This window comes from Anomaloglossus baeobatrachus, chromosome 7, assembly GCF_048569485.1.
Source record: "Anomaloglossus baeobatrachus isolate aAnoBae1 chromosome 7, aAnoBae1.hap1, whole genome shotgun sequence".
NCBI lineage: Eukaryota > Metazoa > Chordata > Amphibia > Anura > Aromobatidae > Anomaloglossus > Anomaloglossus baeobatrachus.
In genome coordinates this window covers 297,801,305-297,822,397 of record NC_134359.1, presented here as the reverse complement: position 1 = coordinate 297,822,397, position 21,093 = coordinate 297,801,305, and the positions used below count along the sequence as shown (strand labels likewise).

At 46.2% G+C, this 21,093-nt stretch overlaps 1 protein-coding gene across 1 annotated transcript in view; it reads left to right on the top strand.

Moving 5' to 3' along the window:
- The window catches only part of LOC142245629 (uncharacterized), a 73,374-nt gene extending 65,097 nt beyond the window's left edge, over positions 1-8,277 (top strand). The window contains exon 16 of the mRNA XM_075318519.1: positions 5,324-8,277. Coding sequence (XP_075174634.1) covers positions 5,324-5,385 — 62 coding nt within the window. The 3' untranslated portion in view covers positions 5,386-8,277. The remainder of the gene's footprint in view (positions 1-5,323) is intronic.
- The last annotated feature ends 12,816 nt before the right edge of the window (positions 8,278-21,093 follow it).

Genomic DNA, 21,093 nt, shown 5'->3' with positions numbered 1-21,093 from the left:
CCCAATGAGAGCCACTTGAAGTAACACAATGCCTAACACTGGGGGTAAAAACAATAGGTTCGGATGATAAGTGTAAAACAATAAAAAAAATAGAAATACGGTATATGCCCTCCCTCCACCGAACCTGCTCTGTATATGGCTGGCTGTATGTGGACGGAGAGCTGAACAGCAAAATCATTGATTTCCATTATACTCGTTACTCGAGTGGAGCCCGTCAGAGCGTCCGACCTGCTCTACTCGAGTAACGAGCACTTAAGTTCTTACTAATCATTAATAACCTGGTAATCAGTATTCAAAGGCACAACGTTTCAGCCCTTACATGCATGTTCCTCATCAGGCAACTGTGTATATGTGCCCTAGATGTAGCTCCTGGAAATCTGTATAAGCTGTAGATTTTGTCTTTAATTCCGTATTAATTTGTCTCCATTGGTGTCTTTTTTTTAGCGATAAGTGAGCACTACCATACTCGGTACTCTTGACGAGCAGGTCAGACACTCGGATGGGTGCGATATGAGTACAGCGTATAATTGAAATCAATGGAGAAACTCAAGCGTTTTTCCAGAAAATGTCAATGGTATATTCGGGTACTCGAATCACACCTATCTGAGCGTCTAACTGCTTGTTACGTGTACCAAGCACCCGTGCATGGTAGTGCTCGCTTATCACTAGTTACTAGTACAGAGCACCCTACCAAGGTAGTGCCCGCTCATCACTAGATACGAGCACGTGAGCATGGTAGTGCCCGCTCATCACTAGATACGAGTACTGAGCACCCGAGCAAGGTAGTGCTCACTCATCACTAGTTACCAGTACTGAGCACCCGAGCATGGTAGTGCCCGCTCATCACTAGTTACCAGTACTGAGCACCCGAGCATGGTAGTGCCCACTCATCACTAGTTACCAGTACTGAGCACCCGAGCATGGTAGTGCCCACTCATCACTAGTTACCAGTACTGAGCACGTGAGCATGGTAGTGCCCGCTCATCACTAGTTACCAGTACTGAGCACCCGAGCATGGTAGTGCCCGCTCATCACTAGTTACCAGTACTGAGCACCCGAGCATGGTAGTGCCCACTCATCACTAGTTACCAGTACTGAGCACCCGAGCATGGTAGTGCCCGCTCATCACTAGTTACTAGTACAGAGCACCCTACCAAGGTAGTGCCTGCTCATCACTAGTTACGAGCACGTGAGCATGGTAGTGCCCGCTCATCACTAGATACGAGTACTGAGCACCCGAGCATGGTAGTGCCCGCTCATCACTAGTTACCAGTACTGAGCACCCGAGCATGGTAGTGCCTGCTCATCACTAGTTACCAGTACTGAGCACCTGAGCATGGTAGTGCCCGCTCATCACTAGTTACCAGTACTGAGCACCTGAGCATGGTAGTGCTCGCTCATCACTAGTTACCAGTACTGAGCACCTGAGCATGGTAGTGCCCGCTCATCACTAGTTACGAGTACTGAGCACCCGAGCATGGTAGTGCTCGCTCATCACTAGTTCCGAGTACTGAGCACCCGAGCATGGTAGTGCCCACTCATCACTAGTTACCAGTACTGAGCACCCGAGCATGGTAGTGCCCACTCATCACTAGTTACCAGTACTGAGCACCCGAGCATGGTAGTGCCCGCTCATCACTAGTTACCAGTACTGAGCACCCGAGCATGGTAGTGCCCGCTCATCACTAGTTACCAGTACTGAGCACCCGAGCATGGTAGTGCCCACTCATCACTAGTTATGAGTACTGAGCACCTGAGCATGGTAGTGCCCACTCATCACTAGTTATGAGTACCAAGCACCCGAGCATGGTAGTGCTCACTCATCACTAGTGTCTTTTTATTAAACCTCATTCAGACTTCAGTGTTTCTTCTATGCAAAGAACTAACCATTTTCACCAAAGTTTGGTCAGTGTTTTTACCATTTTTTTTTTACATGTAAAAAAAAAAAAATACTGAAACTTTCTCCAGCTTCCCCTGTCGAACAGTGAAAAATGGACAGCACATGGAACATTCGAGTGCCGTCCGTTTTTCTTTTTTTACGAACCCACAAACATGAACTGTGTCTTGGATAAAAATCGGACATGTCTCCGTGATTTTAATATGGACCATGCTGTGTGCCTAAATACACAGCTATGTGAACAGTGCCATATACTATAATATATACAAGTTTACATAGAACTCGTTCAGAAAACTTGAAAAATGAGGTCTGAATGAGGTCTTAATAACCAGTACAGCACAACTGACCTTAACCAATAATGACCTAGTGTCAGAATTCTGGTGTAAAACTTCTTGAAATGCAGGAATCTTTTTGTACAAAAATGTTTGCAATTTTTTGGCGTTTTTACAATAGTCCCAGTCGGCTGCCGCATCAATTTGAACTGTGTGAGGAGCTCGGCAGGGAGCGGACATGTCCAAGCGTATACAAATTCAAATTCAATGTCATTTACACCAGAAAAGTGGTAGAAACTGTGCAAAAATTTTACTGGACTCATTTACGCTGCTGAAGGCCTCTTTATGAATTTGGAGCATCATCAAACCGTCAATGCATCCCCCTCATTGCTCGGCATAGTAACTGTGTCTGTTTGTCTCCCAGTATCCCTGTCTCCCTCTCTGTCTGTCTTCCTCTCTTTCTCTCTCTCTGTCTCTTTCCCTGTCTGTCTCTTTCCCTGTCTGTCTCTTTCCCTGTCTGTCTCTTTCCCTGTCTGTCTCTTTCCCTGTCTGTCTCTTTCCCTGTCTCTTTCCCTGTCTGTCTCTTTCCCTGTCTGTCTCTTTCCCTGTCTCTTTCCCTGTCTGTCTCTTTCCCTGTCTGTCTGTATCTGTCTGTCTCTGTCTCTCTTTCCCTGGCTGCATTGTGATATGCCAACATTCGATTCAAGGGCGTGGCTGCGCATTTTTCTGAAGTTCTGGCTGCACTGTGGCTCCCAGCTCCATTAACTTTAATGGAGGCAGTTTTTTTGGCGAATAACTGTAAAGCACAGGGTTAAAATTCCCCCTCAAAACATAGTCTATGATGTTCCCTGAGTTAAATGGGGCGTCTGTGCAAAATTTCGTGATTTTACATTCGATGGTGCAAATTCCTTTAGCGGACATACAAATTTCGTGATTGTACATGCAACGGTGCAAATTCCTTTAACGGACATACAGTACATATATACACACTATTACAAATACTATACATAATTTACATAACTTGTTTCCCCAGAAAAGTGGGGGATTTGGGGACCCGTTCTGCAGTGAAGAGAGCGGCCTTTATTTCATAGTCAGTAAGCGGCAGCATCAATTTTTGGCCACAATAATTATAATGGGGCAAATAGAGTTGCTGACTAGAGATGATCGGACTCGCAAAAAATCCGGGACCGGTGGATCAGTGCTCAATTAAAAAAAACCCCCAATCCGCACCAGAATCTGGTGCCCATATAAGTCAATGGGGACCAGAATCCGGGGATTAAAAATGTTGGTGGAAGGGATAGGCGGGTAGGAGCGCGTGCGGTATACTCACCTAGGCGGTGTCATGGTGGCAAACTCCATCCGGGTCACGCTTTTCCCTTCCGAAGCCAATTCAATATTCACTGTTTTGCCCGCCCACTGGCGCATATAATTGGTTGCAGCTAGACGCTCCCACACTGCGTGTCAGCGTGTCAGCTGACTGCAACCAATCACAGGCGCCAGGACGGCAAGTCAAGATAAAGCCAGCTGGGGGCTGGTATTCTCAGCCCACAGCCGCGCGGATCCGGACTTTTAAAGCCCTATTGCTAACCTTTTCTGGCACAAGGTCTCTTCCTACTGAGCTCCATTTGCTGCTGCTGATAGGAGGGAGGAGGTTAAGAGGGGATAGAGGTGTAGCCAACGATGGAAGCGGGACCGAGCTCTGCACAGAACAATTACTGGGGACTATTAGTCAAGGGCGGGCACGTTATACAGGAGAGAGCCAGTCGGCTCTTTAAGTCAGGGGTCCTGACGTGGAGGTTGTCATTTATAGTTAGAAGGGGGAAGACAACAGCTGCACTTGTGTAGTAAGGCCGGGGCCACACGGGGATTACTGCGATCCTTGCATGACACTCGGCTCATGCTGGCAGCACAGCAGAGCCGAGTGTCATGCCAGTGTCCCTGCGACTGAGGTCCGACTGTGCGAGCAGACCTCAGCTTCGGGGGGATGGGCCGGCACTGAGGAGGGGTGGGCCGGCACTGAGGAGGGGCGGGCCAGTGCTGAGGAGGGGTGGGCTGCCACTGAGGAGGGGCGGGCCAACGCTGAGAAGGGGCGGACCGGCACTGAGGAGGGGTGGGAGGGATTTATCTCCCTCTCTCCTCCGTTGCCGGCTATTGTGATTCTCGCTCTGCACTCGCGGTACACCGCTGTAATGCGAGTGCAGTGCGATTTTTCTCTCGCCCCATAGGCTTGAATGGGTGCGAGAGAAAAAGTCTCGCATTACAGCCGCAGCATGCTGCGATTGTTTTCTCGGTCCGATTAGGGCTGAGAAAATAATCGCTCATGTGCGCTGACACGCAGACTAATATTGGTCCAAGTGGAATGCGATATTTTATAGCACTCCACTCGCACCGTTTTTCTTGCCGTGTGGCTTAGGCCTAAAAATGAAACATGGAACAAATACATTGGCATCAATTCATCATTTCGATTTTTTATTTAACATCACTTTTCCTTTTTTGCTTTGTGGTATGAGATGTTGGCGCCAATTTCTTTTTTATGGCGCGTGCAATTTATAAATTTGGTGCAATATCAAAAATTACTTTTTATTTCTGCCTTGAACTGTCTTTCTGCCTTTATTGCGCCAAAAGTCGCACATTTCACAAATGGCGCTAAAGTACTTGTGTACTCAGAAATACACCAGGTGAGGCCCTGGCGTGGAATTGTGACAAATTTTGTGACTTTTTTAAAATGTGTCAATGAATGAATCCTCTGGAAACATCTGGAATCACTAAACTTTGCACAAACAGCGAGGAAAGAAAACAAAAAAGCCAACCCATATAAAATGGACCTTAAAAAGACACAAATAGAATAATGAATAGAGTGCAAACAATAAAGATAAAAACACATAAAACAGTTTCAAAAGGTGAAGACGAATTGGGCCCACTGAATGTGGACTCACCTCGTATATACAGTGTCCGTAGTCGCCTCGTATATACAGAGCGTGCGTAGTCACTTGTTATTACGTATACAGAGTGTGCATAGTTGCCTCTTATATACAGAGTGTGCGGCATAGCCTCGTATGCACGTTGTGCAGAGTCCACCTCATAATCATGGTCATATAGATTTGTTGATGACACGTAAAATGGTTTAACACAAACTTTATTCTTTTCTTTGCAGGTTCTGGGGACAACGACGCTAATGATCTGACTGATCTCCTCAACACAGCATCTATTAGTTAATGTAACTACATTCTGACTATTGTGCAGTGATTATGAGGATGTGACGTCCACACTCAGTATTATCCACCTCCGCCCGTATATAACACCTCCAGCTGAACTCACCATAATCTGAAATGTATCGTGATCACCTCCTCCAACCACAACACCAAATCTAATGTACATGACCAGTGATCCCTCCTGTGACTGCCGGATGCACCGGGAGCCAACTACGTGTCATTAGCTGCTGGTGTGCTATGTAATGCGCCTGTAAGGACTGGACTTGTTCTTCTTATTATGAATGAGACTCATCTACGATGGAACAAATATAATACAACTTCTGTACAATATGTAATAATCTGTCGGCACTGATAACATTGTACAATGTATGAGCACTACCATGATCAGGTGCTCGTAACTAGTTATGAGCGGGCACTACCATGCTCAGATGCTCAGTAACCATCACTAGTGATGAGCGGGCACTACCATGTTCGGGGTCTCGGTACTCATCACTAGTGAAGAGCAAGCACTACCATGCTCGGGTGCTCAGTAATCATCACTAGTGATGAGCGGGCACTACCATGCTCGGGTGCTCAGTAATCATCACTAGTGATGAGCGGGCACTACCATGCTCGGGTGCTCAGTAATCATCACTAGTGATGAGCGGGCACTACCATGCTTGGGTGCTCAGTACTCGTAACTAGTGATGAGTGGGCACTACCATGCTTGGGTGCTCAGTACTCGTAACTAGTGATGAGCGGGCACTACCATGCTCGGGTGCTCGGTATTTGTAACTGGTGATGAGTTGGCACTACCATGAGCGGACACTACCATGCCCGGGAGCTCTGTACTCATCACTAGTGGTGAGCGGGCACTATCATGCTCGGGGACTCAAGTGCTTGCAATTAGTGATGAGGGGGCACTACCATGCTCAAGTGCTCAGTACTGGTAACTAGTGATGAGTGGGCACTACCATGCTTGGGTGCTCAGTGCTCACAATTAGTGATGAGGGGGCACTACCATGCTCGGGTGCTCGGTTGATAGAGTGACTTGTTTAGATAGGTGGCGCTGTGACTGAAGCTGGGGTGACATCAACACTTTCCTGACATAAGACTGTGACCAAATCAACCTTTGTAATATCTGTTTACTAGTTTTATAAGAAACCAAATATACAAATATTACCTTTAGAACTTATGTAGCTCTCTTGTGCAGCCTAGATAGGTCCACCATGATCTTCTCTGCCTAGATAGGTCCACCAGGGTCTACTCTGCCGAGATAGGTCCACCAGGGTCTTCTCCGCCTAAATAGGTCTACCAGGGTCTTCTCTGCCTAGATAGGTCCACCAGGGTCTTCTCTGCCTAGATAGGTCCACCAGGGTCTTCTACGCCTATATAGGTTCACCAGAATCTTCTCCGCCTAGATAGGTCCACCAGGGTCTTCTCCACCTAGATAGGTCCACCAGGGTCTTCTCCGCCTAGATAGGTCCACCAGGGTCTTTTTCTCCATTATCTTGATTGTTGGTCTTCCTCTTCACCTTGTTCCCTCTATTCTTCCGACCATGATATCCTTCTCCAATGATTGCTCTCCTCGTGTGATGTGTAGGTGAGTTGTAGTTTGGTGATCGTTACTTCAAGTAACATGTCCGGTTTGATTTGATCCAAAATTGATTTGTTTCTTCTTCTTGCCATCCATGGTATTGATAACATCCTTCTCCAGCTCCACATTTCAAAGGCGTTGATTCTTCTTCTGTCTTGTTTCTTTATTGTCCAAGTTTCACATGCACGTTACTACTGAAAAGACCAGACTATGTAGGAGCCGTGTCTTCATCACCGGTGAAATGTTCCTTGATTTGAGGAACTTGTCCAGTGACTTCATTGTTGTTTTGCCTATAGCTACTCTCCTACTGACTTCCTATAGCAGCAACAATAAATGCAGGACAAATCGCATATGATTAAAGGGGTTATCCGGCTTATTGTTACTTTTTTTTTTTATTACCCTAGTGGGCTACATTGGGGCAGGTAAGTAGATAGTGACCACTTACCTTTCCTGCTGTCAGCCCCTCTCCCCCGGCTTAGAGTGGTCATGTGACCGCTCCTGCCGCGATTTTGCTGCTTCCGGTCATTTCATGTCAACATGGGCAGGGCCATGTTGACATGAAAATCTGGAAACAGCATGTTGCCGCCCTGCTGGGCAGCTACAGAGCGTGGAGTCCCCGCCCCCCTTCCCTGCACCCTCCCACACATTTCCCCGCACCCCGTACTCTGCCCACAACCTCCCCCTGCACTGCTGTGTGGTCCGTGACCTGGGGGAGGGGCCTGGCGGCGGCTGCCTATGCTGTCACCGCCAGCAACGGGCCCCTGCTCAGGATCGCACATTCAAATGAACCGGCATCACAGATCACAGATGCCGGTATATTTGAAAGCGCTGATGAGAGGGAGCGCTGCTTCTCATCACTGTCCCGCTGTCTGTGTCTGACAGATCAGGACAGCGGTGATGTCACTACTGTGCTGATATCTCCAGACCAGACAGCGGACGAACATGCAGGAGCCGGGGGGACCGAGGACGGGTGAGTATGTATTCCCTACATGTGTTCCCTATGGGGGTAGGGGGGTCGGTACAGAGCACCGTGTGGGTGTGTGGTGTGCAGAGCCCTGTGCGCGTGCGGTGCAGAGCCCGATGTGCGTGTGCGGTGCAGAGTCCGATGTGCGTGTGCGGTGCAGAGTCCGATGTGGTGTGGGGTGCAGAGCCCGATGTGGTGGGGGGCGCACAGCCCGATGTGGTGTGGGGCGCAGAGCCCGATGTGGTGGGGGGGCGCAGAGCCCGATGTGGTGGGTGGTGCACAGCCCAATGTGGTGTGGGGCGCACAGCCCGATGTGGTGTGGGGCGCAGAGCCCGATGTGGTGGGGGGCGCAAAGCCCAATGGGGTGGGGGCGCAGAGCCCGATGCGGTGGGGGGCGCAGAGCCCGATGCGGTGTGGGGCGCAGAGCCCGATGCAGTGTGGGGCGCACAGCCCGATGTGGTGTGGGGTGCACAGCCCGATGTGGGGTTATTTGCAATGCTGTAGTGATAACAGGTCAGTGCTGGGGCAGAATACTGACAGGGAATGTGTGTGCAGGGGGCGGGCAGGGGGCGGGGCTGGACACTGAGGCCGGGCGGTGCCAGCTGTGACTGGGAGGTGTGGCACAGGAAGTCGTCAGTTTGCTTCGAATATAGCTCGCTGGCGGGGAGGCACAGCAGCAACGGAGCGGGGGTTGGAGCTGATGGACGCCGGTGGCGGCATTATTGGGGCAATGCTGCAGGCCTGGGGCTGAGAGGAGGGGGTGTCTCAGCGTGGCAAAGCAGATGCCATTGATCTCTGGGCAGTGGACACAACGCGCTTCAGGAAAATTGCTGTGCAGGCGCAGACTAAAGGCTACTTTACACACTGCGATATCGGTCCCGATATCGCTAGTGTGCGTACCCGCCCCCATCTGTTGCGCGACACGGGTATATCGCTGCCCGTGCCGCACAACATCGCCCAGAGCCGTCACACATACTTACCTGTCCGGCGACGTCGCTGTGACCGGCGAACCGCCTCCTTTCTAAGGGGGCGGTCCGTGCGGCGTCACAGCGACGTCACTGAACCGCCGCCCAATCGCAGCGGAGGGGCGGAGATGAGCGGGACGTAACATCCCGCCCACCTCCTTCCTTCCGCATAGCGGCCGGGAGGCAGGTAGGGAGACGTTCCTCGCTCCTGCGGCGTCACACGCAGCGATGTGTGATGCCGCAGGAACGAGGAACAACCTCGTTACTGCTGAAGTAACGATAATTGGGAATGGACCCCCGTGTCGCCGATTAGCGATTTTTCACTGTTTTGCAACGATGCAAAATCGCTAATCGATGTCACACGCAACGGCATCGCTAATGCGGCCGGATGTGCGTCACGAATTCCGTGACCCCAACGACTCCGCATTAGCGATGTCGTAGCGTGTAAAGCCCGCTTAAGATCTCGGAAAGCCTAGATCTCACTCTGCACATGCGTCACCGCAGCCATTTTCCTGAAGTCCATCGCGTCTGAAGAGGCGCATGCGCAGATTGAGATATCGGCTCTCTGAGATTTCAGTTTGCGCGTGCGCTGCCTCCACAGCCATGTTTCTGAATCCCATGGCCGGAGCTCAATGGCGCCCGCATTGCAACGCTGCAACACCCCTGTCTCCAAGCCTACCCAGTGCCGCTGTCCTTCAGTTGCGACCCCGCTGCACTACTGCCACCCCGCCTCCCGGTGAGGTGTATCCAGATTATAAAACAGACTCCAAGATTATAAAATGGACCTCCTTTTTTAACGTTAAAATTTATTTTATCCTATTTTCTTCCTCTAAATTTGGGGTGCGTCTTATAATCCGATGCGTTTTATAATCGAAAAATACAGTACTTTCAATCGCTGAACTCAGTAAAAATCTAAAAAAAATTCCACTTACAGTATTTTCACAAATACTGACTCAAAATTTAACAGAGAGTACAATGAGCGTGTGGAGACTCTATTGATTCATCCAAAAAATGTCTGAAAGCTACGTAAAGGAGTGCGTATGCACCAGTGCCTGTAGGGCATTCTGTACACTGCAAGGAAAGAAAAGAGAATTTATTAACTACGAGGATCAAGGATAGTCAATATGAAAGTTATCTTTGCTTCTAGGGCAGCAAGGAGGATAGACAATGTACCCATGCATTATGAGTGAATGGGACAGCTGGAATAGGAGGCATCACTGGAGAACATCTGTGCAATCTGGACTCATTGTTTGAGAAAGTTTAGTTGTTCCCATTATAGTTCTCCTGCCACCACTGCACATTAAAGGGAATCAATCATCAGGATTTTCCTATATAACCTAAAGCCAGTGCTATACTGGCACTATCAGACTGAATCTCAACATACCTTTAGTGGTCAGCTCGGATGTTTAGGTGTAAAATGTATAAAATCAGCAGCTTCTTGAGTGACAGCAGCTGAGGATCAGAAAATAGCGGGGGGGAGAATTCATAGTTATCCCCTTCCTCTGTTAGAATTAGTATAAATATTATACAATTGTGCCGCCCCCGTGACCAGCAGCCGCCGTTGCTCGGGTCCGGACCTTCAGGGGTGGTGGCTCGAGGGTCCCCGAACCCGGGGGTCCTGCGGACTGTTAAAAATATACCCTTAAATATATTTTTCTTCAAATACGTAAAAGCGCATGAAAGACAAAACTTCAAAATATGTAGAAAAATGAATAGATGTATTTATATTTATTTAAAATGGTTGCCAAATTCAGTTACAGAAAGGAAAAATAATATTCTTGTTTGCTTACGTAAAAAGTTAATAATTAGTCCATACTAATCAATAGAAAATCTTCATCCATCTCTCCTTGGATCCTGAATGGAATTATTCTGAAGACCTGACAGCCATGTCTTGCTTTGTGAAGGGCTGGAGCTGCTTCCCCAGACTGACGACACATGTGAGAGAGAGCCCCCCCTTGCTCCGTGTCATATATGTTATACAGCTGTCCCAAATCCATATAGGGAAATTCTACTGGACACGTGTTACACATGACGTAATCCTAGAGTATATATATATGTACCATACTATGTCAGCATTTATATAGATTCACTACAGATACCTTAGTATTTATTCCTTATAAGAACTGTTATCAATAAGCTATGCCCTCCAACATAAACAGAACTGTGAACATATATAATATGTCCTATTATAAAGTGTTTGATAACTAGATGTATTAATTTTAATGTTTTTACAGAGATCCACTGACAATCTGACTCTAACGATTGCCTCTTTTGCGTACAAGTTTCAGTTAGGAATATCTGTGTATCTGGATTCACAATCTTCCATGACAATGAATAACAATGGGGAACACAGATCTAACTCAACAAAAATTGACACTTGCTTTTGACTAACTTTTGGCTACTGACTAAAGTTTTTCTCTATCACAACAACTTTTTAAGCTACAGCAGGCCTGCACAACATACGACCCACCAAAAGCTGTCCCATGGCCCTGTCCTGCAGACGCCGCCCTATGCTTCTAATATTCAAATATATTCGCATCTCTCAGATGCGAATACAGTTGAAAACCTGAGCGCCGGCACTTGAGCAGAGGAGAGCTTTTCAGCCTCTGGTCAAATGTCCAACTGCGTTATGAGGTGAGCACACTGCCGCCGGTGCTGCAGAGACAACGGTCACATCGGCCCCGGTAAGTAATCCATGGGGGAGCTGAAGATTAAGTGTGTGCCAAAGCACACACATTGTAGGGGAATACTGGGAAAGGGGGCACAATACAGCAAGAGTCATAGGGCAGAATATTATGGAAAGGGGTAGTTTGAGGAGATATTTTGGTAAGGGGGGAATGTGTGTGTGTGGGGGGGTGATATGGAGTCACTCAGTGTGAGGGTGGACAATATGGGGGAGAGGCAGTATGGCATTAGGAATATTATGAAGAGGCAGTGTGGGGGGATATTATGGGGAGGGGCAGTTTGGGGGGAGTAATATTATGGAGGTTAGTGGGGGGAGATATAAAAAGGGAAAATTATGGAGAGTGACAGTGTGGGGGGAGGAATATTATGAAGGGTTAGTGTGGGGGTATATTATGGTAACCACTATTTTAAAAGTGAAAAAACCTCTTAAGTGTTCTACTTCCATATCAGAATCATGACAACTAGTCACTTGTATAACCAAGCTTTACTTTGTCATGCCAAATTTATATGAATGTATTAAATCTTCAATAAAAAAATGGACGGGCTAATGATGAATGTTTTTCAATGGTGCAGTGCCGATGAGCGATTTTGTTTCACTGACTGAATCTGCATGTGATAAAAATCGTAGCGTGCACTAGCTTCTTCCGGGTGTCAGATGAAATTCACACATACAAGTCTAAGAAAAAAGATACCGTACGGAGGCACAGTGCAGCATCTGACTTTTAGACATGCACTGCGATTCTTTAATAGAGGACACTGTAAATTATTAACAGCTGCTGCTGTAAAAAAGTATATTAGACACGGCTGACAAGTGAGAAAAACATGCACATTTTCTGGATGAAATGGATGATTTTTTATACATCCATGTGATCTTACTCTGGTTTCCTCCCACACTCCATAAACATACAGATAGGGACTTTAGATTGTGAGCCCTAATGGGGACAGTGTTGCCAATGTATGTAAAGCGCTGAGGAATTAATAGTGCTATATAAATGAATAAATATTATTATTATATTATCTTAGCAACAAAGTTAAAAACGGACTACAACAGACCAATAGACTTGTGTGGGAGGTTTTGATCTGTGATTCAAATTTCTTCTTCTTCTTCTTCTTATTATTATTATTATTATTATTATTAATAATAAATATTTATTTATAGAGCACCATTGATTCCATGGTGCTGTACATGAGAAGGGGGTTACATACAGAATACATACACAAGTTACAATAGACAGACTGGTACAGAGGGAAGAGGACCCTGCCCTTGCCCTTACATTCTATAGGATTTTTGGAGGAGACAGTAGGCGGGGTGTTGGTCGGGGGGTGGCTCCACAAGATAGTGAGGCGGTGGCAGCTCCGCACGGTGGTGAGGTGGCGGTAGCTCCGCACGGTGGTGGGGCAGTAGCTGTGGTGGTGGTGAGGCGGTGGGGGTCATTGAAGTTTATAGGTATTCCTGAATAGATGAGTTTTCAAGTTCCGTTTGAAGCTTGCAAGTGTAGCAGATAATCTGACGTGGTGAGGCATCAAATTGCAGAGGACAGGGGATGCTCAGGGGAAGTCTTGGAGGCGGTTGCGTGAGGAGCGAATGAGAGAGGAGGAGAGAAGGAGATCTTGGGAGGACCGGAGGTGACGTTTTGGAGTGTAGCGAGAGATTAGTTCAGAGATATACGGAGGAGACAGATTATGGATGGATTTTTGGATCAGTGTTAGTAGTTTGAATTGGATACGGTGGAAGATTGGGAGCCAGTGGAGGGACATGCAGAGAGGAGAAGCAGGGTGGTATTGAGGAGAGAGGTGGATCAGTCGAGCAGCAGAATTAAGGATGGACTGGAGAGGGGCAAGCGTGCTAGCAGGGAGGCCACAGAGGAGGATGTTGCAGTAATCCAGGCGGGAGATTATGAGGGCATGCAGTAGCATTTTTGTAGATTTTTGTAGATTGAGGAAAGGGCGGATTCTGGAAATGTTTTTGAGTTGAAGACGGCCGGAGGTGGTGAGGGATTGGATGTGTGGTGTGAAGGACAAGGTAGAGTCTAGGGTCACTCCGAGGCACCAAACTTTGGATACTGGGGAGAGCAGGATTTTATTTATTGTAATTGATAGATCAGGTAGAGAAGATAAGTGAGATGGAGGAAAGATGATTAGTTCAGTTTTGGCCCCATTGAGCTTTAGGAAGCGAGAGGAGAAGGAGGATATAGCAGATAGACACTCCGGGATTCTGGACAACAGAGATGTGACATCTAGACCAAAGAGGTTAATCTGAGTGTCATCGGCATATAGGTGGGACTTTGGGACTTTATGAGTTGTCCCTGGCCGAATGTATATATGGAAAAAAGTAAGGGTCCCAGGACTGAGCCTTGAGGGACGCCAACAGAGAGAGGGTGGGATGAAGCGGTTGTGTGGGATGGGAGACACTAAAAGTGCGATTGGAAAGGTATGAAGAGATCCAAGAGAGGGCAATATCTCTGACACCAAGGAAAGAGAGAGTCTGTAATAGGAGGGAGTGGTCGACAGTGTCAAAGGCTGAGGACAGGTCTAGAAGGAGGAGTATAGAGAAGTGCTTGTTAGCTTTGGCAGTAAGTCATAAAAAATATCCTCACATCTGATTTCTTTGCTGACACAGATTGCACAGAAATATATCCTCAGGGACATATAAAAAGCGCCCTGCACTTTAGGGGTATGTACGCATGCTGCAGATTAGGTACAGAAATTTTCTGCACTAAAAAAACCTCACCTTGTGGAAGAAAAACGCACCAAAAAATGCATGCTTTTTTGGTGCATTTATGACTAAAGAAAACTGTAGTTAGGATATTTCCAGGCCGCATTTATAGTGTACATTCTATTGTTATTATTATTTAATGGCCTTCAGTTCGATCTCCATCCATGGCAACTTGATGGATGAATGCTCTGTAGGAAGATTGATCTTGGGCAGCCTAGATAGGTCCACCAGGGTCTTTTCCACTTATCTTGATTGATGGTCTTTTTCTTCTCCTTGTTCCTTCTGTTCTTCCAATCATAATGGCCTTCTCCAGTAATTGCTCTCCTAGTATGATGCGTACACGATTCGTAGCTTGGTGATCCTTGCTTTGAGTGACATCTCTAGCTTGATTTGTTCCAAAATTGATTTTGTTGTTCTTCTTGCCATCCATGGTATTTATAATATCATTCTCCAGCACCACATTACGAATTTGTTCATACTTCTTCTATCTTGTTTCTTATTGTCCAGCTTTCACATACACATGTTACTACAGAAAACACCAGACTATGTACAGTGAAGGAAATAATTATTTGATCCCTTGCTGATTTTATAAGTTTGCCCACTGACAAAGAATAAGACTGTTGGTGCAATAGTAAAAAAAAAATAAATGGAAGATATACAAAATGACTGTCAATCAACATCTATCTTGGGCACCATGCAAAATCTCACCTCGTGGGGTAACCAGGATCATGAGGAGGGTGAGAGATCAGCCTAAAAGGTGCTTTACACAAGACGAGCTATCGTGTGATGCATCGTCGGGGTCACGGTTTTTTGGTGACGCACATCCGGCATCGTTCACAACGTCGTCCCGTGTGACACCTCCGAGCGACCCAGTATTGCTCACAAATCGTGAGTCGTGTACTCATCGCTCAGTTTCAAAAAATTGTTTAATTAAAATGGTGCCGGTTGTTCATCGTACCTGGGGTAGCACACATTGCTCCGTGTGACACCCTGGGAACGATGAACACAGCTTACCTGCATCCCGTGGCTCCCGGGGGCTATGCGGAAGGAAGGAGGTGGGCGGGATGTTTACATCCCGCTCATCTCTGCCCCTCCGCTTCTATTGGCCGGTGGCTGTTTGACGTCACTGTGACGCTGAACGTTCCTCCCCCTTCAGGAAGAGGATGTTTGCCGCCCACAGCGAGGTCGCTCAGCAGGTAAGTACGTGTGACGGGGGTTTCACAACTTTGTGCAATATGGGCAGCGATTTGCCCGTGACGCACAAACGACGGGGGCGGGTACGATCGATCGTAAAATCGCACAATCGGTCGTCTTGTGTAAAGCAGGCATAAAACTACACAGGGGAACTTGTTAATGATCTCAAGGCAGCTGGGACCACTGTCACCAAGAAAACCATTGGAAACACATTAAGCCGTAATGCTTAAAATCCTGCAGTGCCCGCAAAGTCCCACTGCTCAAAAAGGCCCATGTGCAGCCGGCCCGTCTGAAGAAAGCCCATGTGCAGCCGGCCTGTCTGAAGTTTGACAATGAACACCTGGATGATTCTGAGAGTGATTGGGAGAAGGTGATGTGGTCAGTTGAGACAAAAATTGAGCTCTTTGGCCTTAACTCAACTCGCCGTGTTTGGAGGAAGAGAAATGCTGCCTATGACCCAAAGAACAGCGTCCCCACTGTCAAGCATGGAGGTGGAAACATTATGTTTTGGGGGTGTTTTTCTGCTTCACCACATCAATGGGACAATGGATGGAGCCATGTACCGTAACATCCTAAGTGACAGCCTCCTTCCCTCCACCACGACAATAAAATTTAGGGTCGTAGTTGGGTCTTCCAGCACAACAATGACCCATAACATACAGCCAAGGAAACAAAGGAGTGGCTCAAAAAGAAGCACATTAAGGTCATGGAGTGGCCTAGCCAGTCTCCAGACCTTAATCCCATAGAAAACTTATGGAGGAGCTGAAGCTGTGAGTTGCCAAGCAACAGCCTCAAACTCTTAATGATTCAGAGATGATCTGCGAAGAGGAGTTTAGCAAAATTTCTCCTGACATGTGTGCAAACCTCATCATCAACTACAAAAAACGTCTGACTGCTGGGCTGCCAACAAGGGAACGGCCACTAAGTCTTGTTTGCCAGAGGGAACAAATACTTATTTATAGAATTTATCCAATGTGATTTTCTATATTTTCTTTTGGATATTTTGTTTGTTACTGTTAAAATTAACCTACCCTTAAAATTATAGACTGTTCATGTCTTTGTCAGTGAGAAAACTTACAAAATAAGCAAGGGATCAAATAATTTCCTTCACTGTATAAGCTGTGTCTTCATCACCTGTGAAATATTCCTTGATTTGTTGATATGCCCATAGCTATTCTTCTACTGACTTCCTATAGCAGCAACGATAAATGCAGGACAAATCGCATATGACTAAACACCGAATGAATGGGCTCCATTTATCACGTTATGATCCGCGCTCAATGTCCTCGAGCTATTAACCCTTTAACAATACAATGAATATTCTCGTTAAGTTCTAGCTAGGTCTGCAAGGGTAAAATTGTTTGAAAAGTAAAAGGTGATTTTTATATACAATCAATCGCTGAACTCAGTAAAAATATTGAAAAAATTCCATCACGTACAGTATTTTCATAAATACTGACTCAAAATTTAACAAAGAGTACAATGTGAGCGAGTGGAGAGTCTATCGATTCATCCAAAAAATGTCTGAAGCTACAACTGCACATTGGCAGCGAGAATGCTCCAGTGCCTGAAGGGCGTTCTGTGCACTGGAAAGAAAGCAAAGAGAATTTAGACTTTTATTCTCAAGGAACTTAACTATGAGCATTAAGGATAGTCAATATGTGGTGATCTGAAAGTTCTCTCTTTGCTTCTTGGGCAGCGAGGAGGATACACGATGTAACCACGCTTTATGACCCATGTGTGAATGGGACAGCTAGGACTCATAGAGAACATCTTTGCAACCTGGAGTCAAGGACATTGTTGTGGAAAGTTAAGTTGATCCCATTATAGTTCTCCTGCCACCTCTCCACGTTAAGCTTGGACTGATGAAGCGGTTTGTGAAAACTCTACCAAAAGAAGGAGAGACTTTTACCTGTGTACCAAGTTTCAGGGACTGTCCCAAGCAAAACTGGAAGAAGGCATTTTTGTGGGTCTGGGTATTTGAAAACTCATGAAGGACCTCATGTTTGAAACAAAAATGAAAGCTGCTGAGAAAAGGGCTTGGGATTTTTTTAAATAAGTTCTGAAGAAATTTTTAGGTAACCAACCTGTTGGGGTTCTATGAGGGGGTAAGTGCAAACCTAGATATTGGCAATGCAGCTGATGTGATTTATTTGGACTTTGCAAAGGCATTTGATCCTGTGCCACATAATAGCCTTATACTAAAGCTCCAGAAGCAAGGACTAGGGGAAACTATATGCAACTGGGTAAGGAATTGGCTAAAAGATAGGAAACAAAGAGTAGTCATAAATGGTACATTCTCTAAATGGGCTATAGTCAGCAGTGGGGGCCGCAGGGATTTGTACTGGGAGCAGTGGGGACCGCAGGGATCTGTGCTAGGACCGATTCTTTTTAATCTATTTATTAATGACCTTGTGGATGGGATTGATAGTAAAGTGTCAGTCTTTGCTGATGACACCAAACTATGTAGGATTTTAAAACTGACCTTGATAGTATAATATTACAAAAAGATCTGGATAAGATGTCAGAATGGGCAGATACTTGGCAAATAAGATTTAATGTTGATAAATGTAAAGTAATGCACCTAGGACGGAGTAATCCTATAACTGCATATACATTAAATGGAAGTAAACTCGGGACTACAGAACAGGAGAAGGACTTGGGTATTCTCATTACAAATAAGCTGAGCAGCAGCACTCAATGTCAGGCAGCAGCTGCTAAAGCAAACAAGATTCTAGGGTGTATAAAAAGAGAGATTAGATCCCGTGATCCCAAAATATTGTTACCCCTCTATAAATCACTTGTAAGGCCACATCTGGAATATGGGATCCAGTTTTGGGCTCCACATTTTAAAAAGGACATTCAGAAGTTAGAGTCAGTTCAAAGGCGGCAACTAGACTACTACAAGGAATGGAGGCCACCCGTATGATGAGTAATGGAGGCCGCCCGTATGATGAGAGGATGGAGGCCGCCCGTATGATTAGTAATGGAGGCCGCCCGTATGATGAGAGGTTGAAAAAGTTAGATATGTTTAGCTTAGAAAAAAAGACGTCTCAGAGGAGATCTCATTTATATGTATAAATACATGTGTGGTCAATATAAAGGACTGGCACATGACTTATTTCTTCCGAAGACAATACTAAAGACCAGGGGGCACTCACTGCGATTGGAAGAAAAGCGATTCCGGCAGCTAAATAGGAAAGGGTTCTTCACAGTTAGAGCAGTCAGACTGTGGAATGCCGACCACAAGAGGGAGTAATGGCAGACACTATAACAGCTTTTATATCAGGGCTGGATGATTTCCTCAGTACACACAACATTGTTGGTTATAAATGACTTAGTGACCAAATGTAGAACTGGTGGAGGAAGGGGGAACTAGATGGACCTAGGTCTTTTTTTTCAACCTAAGTAACTATGTAACTATGTAACAAAGATCCAAAATTTAAGTGCATCATGCTAAAACATTTCAAAGCCTTGTGTTGTCTGATGAATTTATAGTTACATTTTTTACATTCCCATTTGGACGACTTTCCTGAAAACATCAGTGCTGATCGTGAAGAGCAAGGAGAACGATTTCATCAAGATATCAAGGAAATGGAAAGGCGACACCACGGTAGATGGAAGGTGAAGGTGATGGGGGACGATTGCTGGAGGCTTCACAGAGAAAATCCACAGCCGTCTATAAAGCCTTTGTCACACGTTCGTGCCTCTGGTACGTGTTTGGTAGTTTGTTCACTGAGGCACGTACACACGTGGACCTATGTATTCCTAATGGTTTGGACACACGTAAGTAATTTGGAACGGAACGTGTGTCCATTCCGTCCTTACGTGTGTCCGTGTGTTTCTCACGCCGACATGTCCGTTTTTCTCCGGCATCACGGGTGTCACACGGCCCGCACCCGTACCACACGGATGTAGTGTGGATGCGGTCCCATGTGACACACGCCGGAGAAAAACGTGTCATTATTTTAAAATAAAAAAAAAACCACATACTCACCTCCATAAGCCCAGCAGAATCATCCGCTGCACAAAGATGCTGCCGACCGCCGCACGTTATGAGCGTGTTAAGGAGGTGGGCGTGATGTCACAGGCGCTAATCTTCGCCCCTCCGCTCGGCCGGAAGCAGCATCAGCGGGGTGCCGGCAGGGCTGGAGCCGAATATCAGTACCCTGGACAGCAGCAAGGACCACGTGAGTATGCAAATTACCAGTTCTCCATGTGTTATCGCGGATAGCACACGGAGAACACACGTGGGCCGCACGTACCGGAGACACGTACTTGCCAAACGCAACACGCAGGGAAAATACGTGTCTCGCGGCACGTGGGTGATTTTCACGTACATGTGACAGAGGCCTAAGAGAAAGGGATCAAGAGAAAAGGAAAAGGTGAAAGAATTAATTTCCAATAAAGTGGAAAAATGAATGCTCAATAATTTTTTTTACATAACATTGTGCACATTTTTGACCCCTATAAAGATTTTTCTTGTTCATCTCGCTTGTACGTAATTTCACGCACATTTTGTGAAAATTCTATTAGTGATGCTTAAAAATAGAAGTTTTTTTTTTAAAATCAGGGCGTAAGAAAACATAAGAATCAGTCATTGTGTTTGAAACAATTTTCATAAACCCAAATTTTGAATACCTGAGTAATAAATCTGCTACATTATTTCCCTTCTATGGATTAAAGGGAACCTGTCACCAGGATTTACCAATATAACCTGCGGCCACCACAAGTGAGTCCTTATATATGGTAATTATAAAATAAGAAACCATCTTTTATTATACTCACTTGTGGGACAGTTTGGTCTGATGAGCATGGCTGATCTTGGTCCGGTTCCTTCTCTTCCTTTCATTGCTGTCCTCCTTCATAGCTCCATCTGGAGAATGTGTACTATGCCATCTACACAGTGTCCTCAGCCATCTACAGTGTCCTCCATTGCACTCCTGTGCATGCGCACGTTGATCTGCCCTGCTAAGTACTGTAATGCGCAGGTGCAGAGAGGGGACAAAGACCGCTCACACATGTGCACTACAGTGGGGTGGATCAAAGTGTATATGTAGAAGAGCACAATGGAAGCCTCTGTGTGGATGATGTAGGACGCCTACTCTACACGGAGCTGGGAAGGAGGACGGCGGCTGCACAGGATAGAGGAGGCACCAGACCTGATACCAGCGATGCCAATCGAACCCGACCACCCACCCAGATGATTATAATAAAGGTCTTTTTTATGTTATACAGAGCAGCCTGGGCACTTATATACCGTATTGTATAATGCTGTATATAAGTGCTCACTGGTGGTGGCCACGTGTTATGAGGGAAAACTCTGGTGACAGGCTTCCTTTAAATCCAATCAATCTGATTCCGAGACAGTCATTCCCTTTATTAAGGTTTGTTTGGATGATGGCGTCACAGAAGCGGTTATAAGGCTAGGGCCACACTTTGCGTTCTCCTACTTGCAGTTCTAAACGCACGTTTTGGGCTTAATTTATTTGACCAAACTTGCCTTTTTCAGAAATTTAGCGCTGAAAACGCATGCGTATTTACCCCGTTTTAGATGCGTTTTTAGCGCTTTTTACATGCTTTTTCACCTGCGTTTTGACAGATGCATTTTG